The sequence below is a fragment of the Sus scrofa genome, chromosome 6 (genome assembly GCF_054392235.1).
Source record: "Sus scrofa isolate SSC_HxYL_T2T_F1_AM1 chromosome 6, Sscrofa_HxYL_maternal_Yorkshire_Landrace_v2.0, whole genome shotgun sequence".
Lineage (NCBI taxonomy): Eukaryota > Metazoa > Chordata > Mammalia > Artiodactyla > Suidae > Sus > Sus scrofa.
In genome coordinates, this window is record NC_139388.1 from 46844976 (window position 1) to 46861280 (window position 16305).

At 47.2% G+C, this 16305-nt stretch overlaps 1 protein-coding gene across 3 annotated transcripts in view; it reads right to left on the minus strand.

Annotated features, from left to right (window-relative positions):
- The window catches only part of RHPN2 (rhophilin Rho GTPase binding protein 2), a 70692-nt gene that overhangs the window by 5121 nt on the left and 49266 nt on the right, over positions 1-16305 (minus strand). For all 3 annotated transcript variants that reach the window (XM_021094286.2, XM_084960396.1, XM_021094287.2), the window contains 7 exons: positions 15438-15625; positions 14874-15030; positions 12267-12386; positions 10382-10576; positions 4167-4243; positions 3382-3528; positions 2921-3076 (listed from right to left, as the gene is read on the minus strand). In XM_021094286.2, the coding sequence (XP_020949945.1) occupies positions 2921-3076; positions 3382-3528; positions 4167-4243; positions 10382-10576; positions 12267-12386; positions 14874-15030; positions 15438-15625 (1040 nt within the window). The remainder of the gene's footprint in view (positions 1-2920; positions 3077-3381; positions 3529-4166; positions 4244-10381; positions 10577-12266; positions 12387-14873; positions 15031-15437; positions 15626-16305) is intronic.

Below are 16305 nucleotides of genomic sequence, written 5' to 3' on the forward strand. Positions count from 1 at the left end.
CCCTAGCTGTGCCTGGCAGACTCCAGCCCCTCAGGTCAGAGCCCAGCACTTTTATTTATCCTCCTTTTGGACAGACTTCTTTTGTTTCTGGTTGAATACTAGGCCAGCAGTATGATGGATTCTACTCCTAAAAGTACCATTTCTCATGATCCCTGGTCCCAAGATGCTCCGAGTCCCTTGACTACCTTATCTTTTTTTTTTTTTTTAACTAATTGAGATATAATTCACATACCATAAAAATCATCATTTTAATACAATCCAGCAGTTTTCAGTATATTCAGAGTTGGGCCACCACCACCACCACTACTGAATTTTAGAACATTCCCATCCCCTCAAAAAGAAACCCTGGGAATTCCCATTGTGGCTCAGCGGTAATGAACCTGACTAGGATCCATGAGGACACAGGTTCAATCCCTGGACTCACCCAGTGGGTTAAGGATCCAGCATTGCCATGAAGCTGGGGTGTAGGTCACAAGCATGGCTCGGATCCCACCTTGCTGGGGCTGGGGTGTAAGCTGGTGGCTGTAGCTCCAACTCAACCCCTAACCTGGGAACCTCCATATGCCAAGGGTATGGCCTTAAAAAGACAAAAGAAAAAAAACAAAGAAAGAAAGAAACTCCGTGCACATCAGCAGTTACTCCCCATCCCCGGATGCCCCAGCCCCTGACAAGCACTCATTCTCCACCTCTTAACTGGGTTCACCACAACCACCACTCTTTCTGGGCAGGATTTCCTTCTCTTAGTTTCAGAAGCTCCTTTCCCTGCCTGTCCCAACTCTCCATGGTCCCTACTTCTAACTGACCTCCAGATGTTTGTGGTGTTTCTCAGGGTGCTGCTCTCGGCCCTCTCCCCCTTGAGGGTAACTTCATTATAATCTTACAGCTTTAAATATCACCTCTATGCTGGAAGTTCCCGTGTGGCCCAGTGAGTTAAGGATCCAGCATTGCCACCGCTGTAGCACAGGTGCAATTGCAGCATGGGTTCAATCCCTGGCCTGGGAACTTCCATGAGCCACAGGCATAGCGAAAAAGAAAAATCATCTCTGTGCCGATGATCCTCAAATATTTATTTCTAGCTCTGACTTCTCCCTTCAACTGAAGATTTGAAGACCCAATGGCTAACTTTACATTTGGAGCCCTAATGGCATGTGAAACATTCAAAGCACAACACGTGTTTTCTCTCTCCTCTCCCTCCCATTTCCCACCATTATGAAAAAAGATGCTGCTGTTCAAGCCAAAACTTGAGGAGTCCTCTCTTCCCACCCCACCCTCCTTTTTTCTTTGTTCTTTTGGCTGTCTCACAGCGTATGGAGTGAGCCCAGCTCTCTGGTCATCCTGGGCCAGGGATCAGATCTGAGCCGCAGTTGTGACCTATGCCACCACTGCGGCAATGCTGGATCGTTTAACCCATGGCACCAGGCTAAGGATTGAACCTGTGTCCTGGCATTGCAGAGACACCACTGACCCTGTCACACTGTAGTTGCATCTTCCCACCACTTTTTCTACACAAATCACCTGCTAATCCATCAGCTCTACTTCCCAAGGATGTCTCAGCTGCACCTCCTTCCTTCTACCTCCACTGTGACCCCCAGTGTGAAGCTGCTAACAAAACCGACCCGGATGACTGCCACTGCCAACCTGCTCTGCAGCCACCCGGCCAGCCTCCAGGCAGCAAGCCACCTTCTAAAATAAACATCACACCACGTCACTCGCCTTCTCAAAAGGTCTCAAACTCACTCCACTGCCAACAAAGCCCTGCTTTCCTCCCACCTCACTTCCCGCCACTTGTCACAATGCCCAAAAAGGCCTTCTTTTTGCTCCTCTAGGTGAAACTCATTCTTGCTGCAAGGTCTCTGCACCTGTGGGGACGCCTGCCCATGTGCCCTTCGCGTCCCTCTTCAAATAGCTGGTTCCTCCTGTCACGCACATCTCAGTGCAAGCCCTGCCCAGGAGCCCGTCCCACCCCGAGTCACCCTAGCACATTACACATGTTAAATTCCTTTACGGCACTTAGTGAAATCACAACCACTTATTTGCTTATTTAGTGCCAGCTCTGTGGGGGCAAGGACCTTATCTGTCTAGTTCCAGCTGTAGCTTCAACACATGAGAAGGACCTGACACAGAGCTGAAACCCAATCAACATTGGTTGAATGGACAAACGAATTCTGTTCTAGAGGGAAGCATCCAAAGTATGTAATTAACTGCGGCAAGTGCAGAAGAGCCGGCCTGCGACAATTCTTCCCACTTAGGGAACAAAAGGATATATCTGTACACCTGAGCCTGCACAGGCTCGGAACTTACAGGAAAACACTAACACGGTCTCTGACGTGCCAAGAGGGTCTTTCACACATCATCCTATGCCCTTCTGTACCGTTTATTGATTTATTTATTTTACAGCTGCACCTGTGGCACATGGACGTTTCCAGGCTAGGGGTCTGAATCGGAGCTGCAGCTGCCAGCCTACGCTGCAGCCAGAGCAACACCAGATCTGAGCCACATCTTCGGCCTACACCACAGCTCACTGCAACACTGGATCCTTAACCTACTGAGCAAGGCCAGGGATCAAACCCGTATCCTTATGGATACTAGTCCGGTTCTTAACCCCCTGAGCCACAACAGGAACTCCCCATTTGAGTATTTTTGTTTGACCATGAGTATATACTACTTTTGCAATGAAAAGGAATTCGATCAGAAAAATAAAGCGATTGATTCCTTTATCTACAGGATTTTAAGAAAGAGTTCCAGTGATCTCTGTAACCCATGGTGAGCACATCCCAGTGACAACAAGCTTAGGGGTTCGGTCGTTTGTGGCATGTTACACATGTAGGCAGAAGGCAGGGGTCCGGGTAAAGACCTCAGGGCTGGAGCCACATGGACTTCACACATGACGCTATTTACCACCGGGCTCACAGGCACTCACCATGGATGATGTGGAGTCCAGGAGGCTCACGACCTTCATCTCAATGTCGTCCTTGCCAAAGCTCTTCAGCAATTTCATAACCTCACTCACCGTCAGCCATTTACAATCCATGCCTTTAATGGAAACAATATAATCCCCTTCCTTGGCTCCTGCCCCCTAAGGAAATACGATTTAAATAAAGGTCAATGTTCTGTTCATTCAAATTCCCGAGGCAGTTCCCAAGTTCATTAACAAAATAGATATCGGTATCAGTTTACTTCAAGAAAGCAAGAATTAATTCCTTATTCTTTGGGCGTGAAAGGCATGAGAGGCCTTTTGCATAAAGCCAGGCCTTTTACGAAGAGGAACCCTAAATTCATTCACTCGGATATATTTGTTGGGGCAGCTCTCTTTGTATTTTCCCAGTTTGTCGGCAAAAATGCCGGTGAAGTTTGCTCCAAACTAGAAGGATCTACACTTACTGCGGCAGAGCAATACGGATCCAGGAAGTGGACTTGAACTGGGGCGTTTCCTCTCAGGGTGAACCCCAAGTCCCCTTCTTCTGCAGTGAAGTGAATGCTTCGAGGAGGCGTCCATCTCTTATTAGCCGAAAACACAGATAAAGGGCCCTGTGGAATAGAGCATCATGAGGTGGAAGGTCTGAAACCTGAAATACACTTTTTTTTTTTTTTTTTTTTTTGGCTGTGCCCATGGCATGTAGAAGTTCCCAGGACAGGGATTGAACCTGCGCCGCAGCAGTGACCCAAGCCATAGCAGGGACAACACGGGATCCTTAACCTGCTAGGCCACCAAGGAATCTCCTGCATCAGGCATTTGAGAGCTAAAGGAAATGATGCCTTGTTGTCCTTTCTGATTCCACTGGTCCTTGCTCAGAGACTACCGACACCGTCTAGGATAACATGCTACAGCAGTCCTACTGGAACAGGAACTGCCATCTTCTCTAAAAGATCCAATGTATTTAAAATAAAATGATCCTTTTTAAAATTCCCTTAATTAAAACCACCTTACAGAACACCTCTAAAAATCGAGGAGTTCCCACTGTGGCACAGTGGGTTAAGGATCTAGCCTTGTCTCTGCAATGGTTGGGGTCACTAACCCAGCACAGTGGGTTAAGGATCCTGCGTTGTCACAGCTGTGGCATAGGTCACAGCTGCAGCTTGGATTCTTCCAGGAACTTCCACATGCCATGAGTGTGGGGGAAGAAAGCTTTCCCCTCAAGTCATTATGAAATGAACCTTCAACTTACCAGCTTCTGGAAGAAGTCTGTTACTGTCACCTTGGAAAACTGTGGTGGTATAATTTCAACCTCTTGCTGAGTTTTAGCTGAAAGAGAAGATTAAAAATAAAAGCATAAATGTTTCTGTAATTGAAAGCTATCCTTGAAAACTCAAAACTAAGTCCATCTGGGTACCTACCATGAGCCATACCCCACTCTAAGACTGGGACAGAAGCGTGACAACAAGACGAGTTCCCTGCCTTCAAGGGGCTTATGAAATCCTACTGAGAAGTAACTGACGTTTCAGGGGTGGCTATTACAGAAGTACCAGGCTTTCAGCACAAAGTTTTGGGTGAGATGTGTTTCCTCTTTTCATTATTAACATGTGACGTGAGGATTTCACAGTGAGAGGCAGGTTTGCCAAACTGTGTGCATCAATAGCTCAAATCTCCACCATCATATTCTCGGCAGGCTCAAGCCAACCTTCCCATGAGGCCAGTCAATTTCTAACAAAGGATCCCAGAGCAGGCTATGTAAACAAGAACAATAGCATAAAAAGAAAATCTGGGGAAGAAGACCAGCACTTGCCAAGGTAGGACACACCCCTGTACTCGAAGGCGGGCCCTGTGGTTTCTTTTGTTGTTGTTGTTGTTTGTTTTTTGTTTTAGTCACCACTTAATTTGGGCAGAAAACATCATAAAAAAGTTTCCCTGTAAAATATAGCAGTTATAGTCTCTAATTAAAGAACAGATGTTTCTTAAAATCAGATAACCTTACAAGTCTATAATTTTATTTACTGTTAGGTTAATGTTATTAAATGACATAATAGCTATGTTGTGGGTTACTTTGGAATATTGAGTGATATGTGCATGACTGTGTGAGGCATATTACCATTATATGTATATTTATGTGTGTACACTTTTTCATTTATTTTAATAAAGTTTTAATTTCCTTTTTTTTTAAATTTATTTTATTTTATTTTATTTATTTATTTATTTTTTTGTCTTTTGTCTTTTTTTGTTGTTGTTGTTGTTGTTGCTATTTCTTGGGCCGCTCCCGCGGCATATGGAGGTTCCCAGGCTAGGGGTTGAATCGGAGCTGTAGCCACCGGCCTTCGCCAGAGCCACAGCAACGCGGGATCCGAGCCGCATCTGCAACTTACACCACAGCTCACGGCAACGCTGGATTGTTAACCCACTGAGCAAGGGCAGGGATCGAACCCGCAACCTCATGGTTCCTAGTCGGATTCGTTAACCACTGCGCCATGACGGGAACTCCCTTAATTTCCTTTTTAAACTGACAAAAAAGTAAAAATAGCACAGAGAGATCCCATATACTCATTAACTCATGTTGCTGTGTGGTTTCTTATAAATCGCTTGCACAGCATTGGGCTCAGATATAGTTGCTCATCTGCTATAAGAGTGGAACTACCAACCCCAGGGAGCCTCGCCAGGAGCCGTGCGTCTCCCTCCCTCTACGGAGGCTGTTTCTACTTCCTGGGCACAGAACACACTGTGTGGACCAGGGAGCCAAGGAAGTAAACTGTGTCTATGAAGAAGAATCCTTGAGCACCGCTGCTGTTCCCACTTACCCGCTTGGTCCTGGGGCAAAGGCTTTGATCTCCCTAAGCCTCCACTGCCTCATCTTTATGATATTTGTACCACCCTCGGAGAACTGGGGAGTGAGTTGAATGAGATCCTGTATACATACGGTGCTCAAATGTTGTGCCTAGTAGACCTCAAGTCCTCAACAGACATCAGCCAACATTACTACTGACAAGCCCAGGGTTCTAGCTTGAGGAGGGTTCTGTCTCTAAGAAGCTGGTTCCTGAAAATGGAAGGCTTCAGAGACTGGGGGCATAGGTGTAGGAAATGGGGTGGGGTATATGGACAAAGGGGGTTCCCTCGATTAGGCCACCCTCAATCCCCTTCCTCTAACTCCTGGGAAAAATCCTAGTCATTTCTCACTGTAAAGTCACCTCTCCAGGGAGCCCCCTTGTCCTGACCTCTAGGGTAGAACTGACCACCACCTCCCAGAGGGCAGCAACAACTATGCAGTTCATTTCCATATTCCTGAACCCAGGTCAGTGCTTAGAACCTTAGAGATGCTTAGAAAGTGCTAGTGGTGCAGAGTCTAACCTATATATGGATCTAAAACAGGCAAACTCATCAACATCTATTTACAATAAAAACTCTCAACAAAATGGTATAAAGGGAACATACTTCAACATAATAAAGCATATATATTTTTTTCTTTTTTCTTTTTTGGCCACCCATGGCCTATGGAGTTCCCAGGCCAAATATCAGATCCAAGCCATAGTTGTGACCTAAGCCACAGCTGTACCAATGCCAGATCCTTAACCCACTGTGCCAGGCTGGGGATTGAACCTGTGTCCCAGCACTCCCAAGACACCACTGACACCGCTGTGCCACAGTGGGAACTCCAGTAGAGGCTATTTACTGACAAGTCCAAAGCTAATGTCATACACAATGGTGAAAAGCTGAAAACTTTTCTCTAAGATCAGGAACAAGACAAGGATGCCCACTCTTACCACTTTATTCAACATGGTATTGGAAGTCCTAGCCATAGCAATTAGACAAGGAAAAGGAATTAAGGCATCCAAATCAGAAAGGAAGAAGTAAAAAAGTCTCTATGTGCAGAGGACATAATACTACATACAGAAAACTCTAAAAGACTTGCCCCCAAGAACTGCTAGAACTAATAAATGAATTCATTAATGTTGCAGGATACGAAATCAAAGTACAGAAATCTATGACATTTCTATACACTGACAACTATTGGAAAGGGAAATGAGAACAATGCAATTTACGATTGCACCAAAAAACCCAAAATAACCTAGGAATACATTTAACCAAGGATGTGAAAGATGTCTACACTAAAAACTATATGACACCGATGAAAGAAACTGAAAAAGATACAAATAAATAGAAAGATATTCCATGTTTGTGGGTTGGAAAAACTAATGTTGTTAAAATGTCCACACTACCCAAAGCAACCTACAGATTCAATGTAATCCCTACCAAAAACCCAATGGCATATATCACAGAACTAGAACAAATAATTCTAAAATTTGATTGGAACCATGACAGGTTCCAAATAGTCAAAACAATCTTAAGAAAGAACAAAGCTGGAGATATTATGCTCCTTGATTTCAACTATACTACAAAGCTACAGTAATCAACAGCAATATTGTACAGGGAAAAAACCAGACATACAGACCAATGGAACAGAATTGAGAGCCCAGCAATAAACCCACACATATATGGACAATTAATTTACAACAAAGGAGCAAAGAACATATAATGGAGAAAAGATGGTTTCTTCAATAAATGGTGCTGGAAATACTGAACATCCACATGCAAAAAAATGAAACTAGACGCCCCTCTCACACCATACACAAAAATTAACTCAAAATGGGTAAAAATGTAATGTAAAAGCTAAAATCATGTTAACTCCTAGAAGAAAATATAGGTGGCAACCTCAGTGACATTGGTCTTAGTAATATTTTTGTGGATCTGACTTAAAGGCAAGGGAAACAAAAGCAGAAATAAACAAATGGGACTACATCAAACTAAAAAGCTTTTGCACAGAAAAGGAAACCATCACCAAAACAAAAGACAATTTACTGAATAGAAGAAGATATTTGCAAATCATACATGCAATAAAGAGTTAATATCCAAAGTATATAAAGAACACATACAACTCAACAACAAAACAATGCAATTAAAAAATGGGCAAAGGGAGTTCCCATCGTGGCGCAGTGGTTAACGAATCCGACTAGGAACCATGAGGTTGCAGGTTTGGTCCCTGCCCTTGCTCAGTGTGTTAACGATCCCGTGTTGCCGTGAGCTGTGGTGTAGGTCGCAGACGCGGCTCGGATCCCGAATTGCTATGGCTCTGGCGTAGGCCAGCGGCTACAGCTCTGATTAGACCCCTAGCCTGGGAACCTCCACATGCCACAGAAGCAGCCCAAGAAATAGCAAAAAAAAAAAAAAAAAAAGGATCCAGTGTTGTCACAGCTACAGCTCGGATTCGATCCCTGGCTCGAGAACTTCCAATATGCCAAGGGTACAGCCATTAAATCTGAAAAAAAAAAAAAAAAGGGCAAAGGATCTGAAAAGGCATTTTTCCAAGAAAGATATGCAGATGACCAAGAGGCACATGAAAAGATGTTCAACATCAGTAATTATTAGAAAAATGCCAATCAAAACCACAATAAGATACCATTTCACATCTATTAAAGTCAGCTGTTATCAAAAAACAAGAAATAACAAATGTTGGCGAGGATGTGGAGAAAAGGGAAGCCTCACGCACTATGGTTGTGACTCTAAGTTGGTGCAGTCACTATGGAAAACAGTATGGACATCCCTCAAAAAATGTAAGAACTACTATATGACCGAGCTATCCCACTTCCAGGTATTTTTCTGAGGAACACAAAAACACTAATTTGAAAAGATACATGCACCCCTATGTTCACTGCAGCATTATTTATAATAGCCAAGATATGGAAACAACCTAAGTGTCCATGGATAAAGAAGATGTGGTACATACATACAGTGGAATGCAACTCAGCCATTAAAAAAAAAAAAAAGAATGAAATCCTGCCATTTGCAATAACATGGATGGATTGAGGGTATTATGTTAAGTGACATAAGAAAGAGGAAAAAATACCCTATGATTGGAGTCTTAAACCAAATAAAGCAAAACAAAAATACACTCATAGATACACAGAACAGATTTGTGGTTACCAGAAAGGGTGTTGGAAGGTGGGCAAAATGGATCAAAGGAGTCAACTCTATAGTGATGGGTCGTACCTAGTCTTGCGGTGGTGATCACTTTGTAGTGTATACAGATGTTGAATGATAATGCTGTACACTTAAAACTTATACAATACATAAACAATCAAACTCAAAGAAGCAGAGAGCAGACCGGTAGATGCCAGGGGTGGGGGGTGAGGTGGGGTGAGATATTGGTCAACGGGTACAAAGTTTTAGTTACACAAGATGGAGAAATTCTGGAAGTCTAAAATAGTATGCTGACTCTAACAACACCTTGACTTCAAATTTGACAAAAGAGTAGATCTTTTTTTTTTGGCCTCGGCATGCAATGGCTTGAAGTGGGATCTCAGTTCTCGGACCAGGGACGGAACCCGGAGCATAGAGGTGAAAGCACTGAATCCCAGCCACTAAACCACCAGGGAATTCCCCAAAGGGTTAAGATCTTAAGTGTTCTCACCGCATACAAACATACACAGAAGACGAACTAAGGAGTTCCCGTTGTGGCGCAGTGGAAACAAACGCAACTAGTATCCAGGAGGATGCAGATTGGGTCCCTGGCCTTGCTCACTAGGTCAGGGATCTAGGGTTGCCATGAGATACAGTGTAGGTCACAGATGCAGCTCGGATCTTGCATTGCTGTGGCTGTGGTGTAGGCCAGCAGCTGTAGCTCTGATTTGAGCCCTAGCCTGGGAACTTTCATATACCGCAGATGTGGCTCTAAAAAGCAAAAAAAAAAAAAAATGAACTAGATTTTGAAGGAATTTTCACTGCCTAAGTAAAAATTTTCCCTGCATCCCCTGATTCCACTGTATTAGGGAAAAATCTACTTCTTTTCCATAATAATAAAAAAAAATTCCCTAAAAATAAGAAAAGAAGAAAATGTTGGTTCTAACGAAAGATGGAGAAAACAAGAGAAAGAGCAAGGCTTGAATCGGGAATAAGGGTACAGCTGGCTTTCGCATGATGGAGCTGGAGGTAAGACAGTGAAGCACCGTTTCCCAGAAGGCAGGTGGTATGTGGGAGGGCAAGGAGTCCAGGGGCTCCGGACTATGGCTGACGGCTGAAAGCCCAGAGGAGGTCGTGACACTTCAAGGAAAGGAATCTAGAGAAAGCAAACCAGGAAGAGGAGACCCTCAAAGAGTGCCAGAAGGAGAGGCTGGGGTTGGCAGGACAGTCAGCAAAGGGGGTGGAGAGTGAAGTGAATGCAGAACCAAGGAGGCAGGGCCCTGACACCGCGGGAGGCGACAAAGACAAGGGCCATAAAGAAAACCCTAGATCCAGGAATGAGGAGGTGAGGGCTCCAGAGCAGGAGCAGCACGTGGCCCTGTCCATCCCAGCACCCGGCACACAGCCACCCCTGCAGGACGAGAGAATATAGGCTGGGTGTCTGCCTCTCTCATGTGCCCTCTGCACGGGCCCCAGCACCCAGGCCACTGAGGCACTCACAGACAATGTCGGGAGCTTCAGTCAAGTTCAGCAGGTCACAGTCCTCGCGGAGCTGAGCGTACTTGAGCCGGGTCCGCTGGTGCGCCGCGGACAGCACCTCCTGCAGCACCTCGATGTTCCGGAGCTTCTTGCACAGGCTTGCCTCCCTCACCGACTCCTCGTGATGGGTGATGGCTTTGCACAGGTGGGACTTGCCTGCCCACAGAAAATCAACACCACAGGACACGTGGGTAAATCACGACGTGGGGACCTCAAGATGAGGTGGACTTTTTTCCCCCACTTTTTTGGCCACCCCGAGACACATGGGGTTCCCATGTGGGAATGGGGATCAGATCCAAGCTGCAGTTGCCACCGACACCGAAGCTGCAGCAACGCTGGATCCTTTAAACCACTGTGCGGGGCCGAGGTGGACATTCTCTTGTCTCAAGGATCTGCCTGAATGAATGGCTTTAGTCCCTCTTAAATGCATGTGCAATATGCTCACTGGTGTCTCTAAACCTTCCATTCAGCAAACATTTACCACAAGTTCTAGGCACTAAAGGTAAAGCAGTGAACAAAAACTAGTCTCTGCATTCATGGGGTTTACATGTCACACTTACTGGGTGAAGACAAATAATCCACAGGCAAAGACATATGGGATGGGTCATGTGGCAATAAGGTTCTGGAGAAAAATAAAGCAGTGTAGGCAGACTTGGCACGAGAAGATGGGGAATGTGGAATTGCTCTTCTGTGGTGAGTGATCAGAAAAGGCCTTTTGGAAGGTAACTTTTTTTGGGGGGGGGAGGCATGCCCATGCCATTTGGAAGTTCCTGAGCCAGGAAGTGAACCCATGCCACAGCAGTAACCAAAGCTACAGCAGTAACAACACTAGATCCTTAACCCACTGAGCCACCAGGGAACTCCTAGAAGGTAACTTGAGCAGAGCCCTGAAGGAAGCGAGGGAGCTGTCATGAGGATACCTGACAGAATAACGTTCCTTAGAACAGCAAGTGCAAAGGGGAGTATGCCTGTACATTTAAGGGCAGCAGGACCTTGGGCGTTTGGCTAGATGGAGTCGGGGCTGGAGAGAAGGGTGGGGAATGAGGCCAGACAGGAGCAGGGGCCTGACCATGTCCAAGCTTCCATGCACAGGTGAGAACTTCTGCTCCTACTCTGGGTGAGATGGGAGCACACAGGGCCTTGAGTGAAAAACAGAATCATGTATCTGTCTTGTAGGGTCATGTGAGACACGCGAGTCAACGTTTGTTAAGCTGGCACTACTTAAGGGTAGTTTAAACAAGGATGGTAGGTAAGAAGTGATCAGATTTGGGATGTGTTTTCTAGGTGGAGTCAATGGGATCTGCAAATCAAGAATAGGACAAGGGCAGAGAGTGAGTCCAAGGTTTCTGGCCTGAACACCTCGTAGGATGGAGTTGCCATCACTGAGATGGAGAAGGTGCATGTGTGGTGTGGGGGCAAGTGTGGGTGGTGGAAGAATTCAGGTTTGCACATGGAAAGTGCTCTTTATTCTGAGACTCGTCAGAGGCCAAACCAAGACAGTTCAATACCAGTTCTTGGGTGTGGCATAAGGACCAAGTCCTTCCAGATTACGATGAACAAGGTCCATCCCCTGAACCACGAGGGTGCTAGAAGATTGCCAAAGCTCTGGCTCCACTGTAGGAAGCCTGGTCTCTTACAGAACCTGTGAGCACACAGCTCTGGAAGCCCTTGAGGCGAGAGGACTATGCCTTATGGTTTCTGGATCCAGAGTGGCCACGATGACTCAGGAAGCCCTACGCTCCAGGCCCTGTCCTGGGGACCTGTCTGGGATTGTGTGTGATCCAGAACAGCGGGGCATCAGAAGGGACATGGGGGGGGAGGGAGGGAGTGGGAGAGTGACACGCACCCAAATGCTGGCGCTGGTGACTGTTTTTCAGCGTAGCCAAGGGCGTCAGTCCCTCTGGCATGTGGTCGTACAGCTGGGACAGGCACTTCTCCTGGTGGTCCTCGTCTGCGCCAGGCTTCACTGCAACAAGAACCACAGGGTAAGTCCCTCTGCGTGGCTGTGGTGCGGGCTCTGGAGACGGCACCAGGGACGCACTGGGAGAGCCTCCTTTCAGCCCCAGCTCCAGGTTGCCTTCTCCAGTCCTCCTCCCCACCTTTTTCGGCCACCCTGAGGCAAATGGAATTCAGATCCGAGCTGCAGTTGTGACCTACACCACACCACCTGATCCTTTAACCCCCTGTGCAGGGGCTGGGAATCGAACCTATATCCTGGCTCTGCAGAGACACCGCCAAACCCACTGCAGCACAGCAGGAGCTCCTTCTCCAGCTTTATAGGGCACTTGGGATGATGGGTCTGCTCTCCAACCCTAGACACACCCTGGCCATCCAGCCCACAGGCCTTAGTGCATGGGGCCAGGCGCACTCTACAGGCTCGTGATTTGGCTCCAGGTCCCTGCTCTCTACCTCCCCGATGTCACACATCGCAGGAACCTCCAAGCACAGCCCGACCTCAGACCTCTGGCGGCCTCCATGGCAGACCATGCCTGCACCCTCCCTGGCACCTGTCCCCTCCTAATCTCATCAAATCAGCTACCGCCACCTCAACACTCCAGCCTCCGTAGCTGGGCTCACAGGAATGTGTTCTCACTCCAGCTGTCCCTTCCCTCCCTGTTCTGTTCAGTTAAAAAAAGTCCCCCTCAATAGTTCCCGCCATGGCTCAGTGGAAACGAATCTGACTAGTACCCACGAGGATGCAGGTTCGATCCCTGGCCTTGCTCGGTGGGTAAAGGATCCACTGTTGCCATGAGCTGTGGTGTAGGTGGTAGACACAACTGGGATCCCAAGTTGCTGTGGCTGTGGTGTAGGCCGGCCAGTGCAGCTCTGATTTGACCCCTATCCTGGGAAACTCCACATGCCTCGGGTGTGACCCTAAAAAGATGGGGGGAAGGAAAAAAGTCCTCCTCAGAGGTCCAAGTCCAACTGAGATGCCCTGCCTGTGAAGAACCGTCCATGGCTACACCAAGGACTCCAACCACTGCCTCATTTGTGTTCCCATCACAGTGACTGACCCACTCCACTGGTTTACGTGACATGTCCTGTCTACAACACTTTCAGAGAGCCTAGCAGCTACAAGGCACTATGTAGCTTTGCAGAGATGCACAGAGCTTTCCCAACAGCCTGTGGGACAGGGTCTCTTCATAGCCCTGTTTTACAGATGAGAACACGGAGGCATGGAGCAGTCAAATAATTTGCCCAAGATCACACAGCTAGTAAAGGGCAAAGCTGAGCTATGAACCCAGGCAGTCTGGAGCCAGGGGTTACCCTTTACGTTATTCTAAGGATTGCCTTGATCAGCACTAATGGCAAAAAAAAAAAAGTCTCATTCATCTTCAGATCAGAGCCAAGACCAGGGTTAAGGAGAGTCAGGCACTCACCTAGGGCTGCAAATTTAAAGAGGTGCCTCCAACTCAGCCATCAACATATATGATATTTTAATACAATTTTCTAAGAATCAAAATTAATGCAAAAAATGGTGATGACGGGAGTTCCCACTGTGGCACGATGGGATTGGCAGCATTTTTGCAGTGCCAGGACACAGGTTCAATCCGCGGCCTGGAGCAGAGGGTTAAGGATCCGGTGTTGCTGTAGCTGTGGTGTACATCAAAACTGCAGCTTAGGGAATTCCCGTCGTGGCGCAGTGGTTAACGAATCCGACTAGGAACCATGAGGTTGCAGGTTCGGTCCCTGCCCTTGCTCACTGGGTTAAAGATCCGGCGTTGCCATGAGCTGTGGTGTAGGTTGCAGACGCGGCTCGGATCCAGCGTTTCTGTGGCTCTGGCATAGGCCGGTGGCTGCAGCTCCGATTCAACCCCTAGCCTGGGAACCTCCATATGCCGCGGGAGTGGCCCAAGAAATAGCAAAAAAAAGACAAAAAAACCCCAAAAAACAAACAAACAAAAAAAACCCTGCAGCTTAGATCTGATCCCTGGCCAGGGAACCCCATATGCCATAGGATGGCCAAAAAAAAAAAAGAAAAAAAAATTCATGATGAACAGCTTACCAAATTTCTTTTTGTTACACATTCCAATGTGGTTCAACACAGCACTGTGTCTTTATTTAAATGTTAAATCACTGTAGTTTTTTTTTTTTTTCCCATTCATTTTGACTCATTTATACTTATTACATTAACATAGTATCTCCATTACTGAGTCTACGGGCATCCCACTAGACATTGTGCCTGCAGCCAGGGCCTCCCTGGTCCCAGTCCTAGTCATAGATTCCATCTCCATCAAGCTGTCTGCTCCATCCCAGGCAGAAGGAACATCATCCTTCTTCCTCCCACAGTGGGCGGTACCACATAACCCCTAAGCCCACCCTGTGTGACAGCTGCCTGGGCCGAAAGGTAACCCCCGGGCAGGCAGAAAGCTCTCACTGGCTCAGAATCGCCCAGAGACAGCAAAACGGAAACCCTGATCAAAGCCCAGAGCCTTGAGCCTCCAAGCCTTACACTGGTGGTCGATGAGGAGGGTGGCTGTGAAGTAGTGGGCCAGGGCTTCGTAGTGGTGGGCCTTCACGCAGGCCAAGCTGGCCCAGGAGTAAGGGATGTTCTCCTTCACTGGCGCCTGGTTCATGGCTGCGTGCAGCTGCCGATAGACCTCTCCCACCTAAAACAGAAGAAGTGCTGGGAAAGCGCAGGGCCTGGCACAGGGGCCCTCACGTAGCCGGGCTGCAGAAAAAGAGCCCTTTCTTCTCTGCAGCAGCCCCTGCCAGAAGCCGCACCAGAATCTGGGAGCCACTCCAAGGGCTCCTAGTGCTGTCAGCGTCAGAGTTAAAAGGGACAGCGGGCAGCCGTCATTATGCTGGTTTTGAGGCTAAGCTGCAGATGGAATTAGTGATCCGCATCTGAAACACCGTTACTTGCCAAGAAAGTGCGAGCCAGCGCACTGGCCAGTCAGGGCGGGCACGGTGCCCAGGTCACGGGCGAGCAACCACAGAAAGCCCTGCTGCTTCCAGTGAGCACACACCTGCACACCCGCTCAGCCCACTCGTCACGGGAAACAGCAAGGTTTACCTTGGCAGCCTCCTGAGCCACCTTCACCAACATGAAGAACTCGTTCTGGATCCCAGGAAGGCAGACTTTCTCGAACGTGCTCTCCTGGGCTTGTGCGAGCATCATTCTGACCAGCACACTGAGCATGGCAGGACTCATGTCATAACTTGGAGTGTGGGTAAATGTCTCTTTCAGGTAGTTTAAAACTCCTGCAAGTGCAAGTGTGTGGCACGTTAGTTCGGGATCCTATTTCTTTCACCGCTTTGCTCAGGAGTATGGAAAATGACAGACGCAAAACATAAAACTGGTATTCTGAAGCGACTAAAAAAAAAAACCCTGATTCTCAATTACCAGAGACCCAGCAATTCCACTCCTAGGTATAACCCCAGAGAACTGAAAGCAGAGACTTCAACAGATACTTGTACGGGAATGCTTGTCGCGACATTATCCCCAAAAGTCAAAAGGCAGAAACAATGCAGATGAGTCGCTCAACAGATAGGTGGCTAAACAAAACGAGGTATATACATACACTGGAATATTTCCAGCCTTAAAAAGGAAGGCAATTCTCTCCACTTTCCTCGGGGCAGTGCTTCTTTGCCTGCCCACCTGTATCTCTCACAAGCATCCTATCTTAATAAATCTATTTCTTGCCTATCAAAAAAGGGAGGGGGGAAGTTCCCGCCATGGCACAGGGGAAATGAATTTGACTAGGAGCCATGAGGTTGCAGGTTCAATCCCTAGCCTTGTTCAGTGGGTTAAGGAACTGGTGTTGCTGTGAGCTGTGGTGTAGGTCGCAGACACGGCTCAGATCTGATGTTGCTGTGGCTATGACACAGGCCAATGGCTACAGCTCTGATTTGATCCCTAGCCTGGGAACCTCCATATGCTG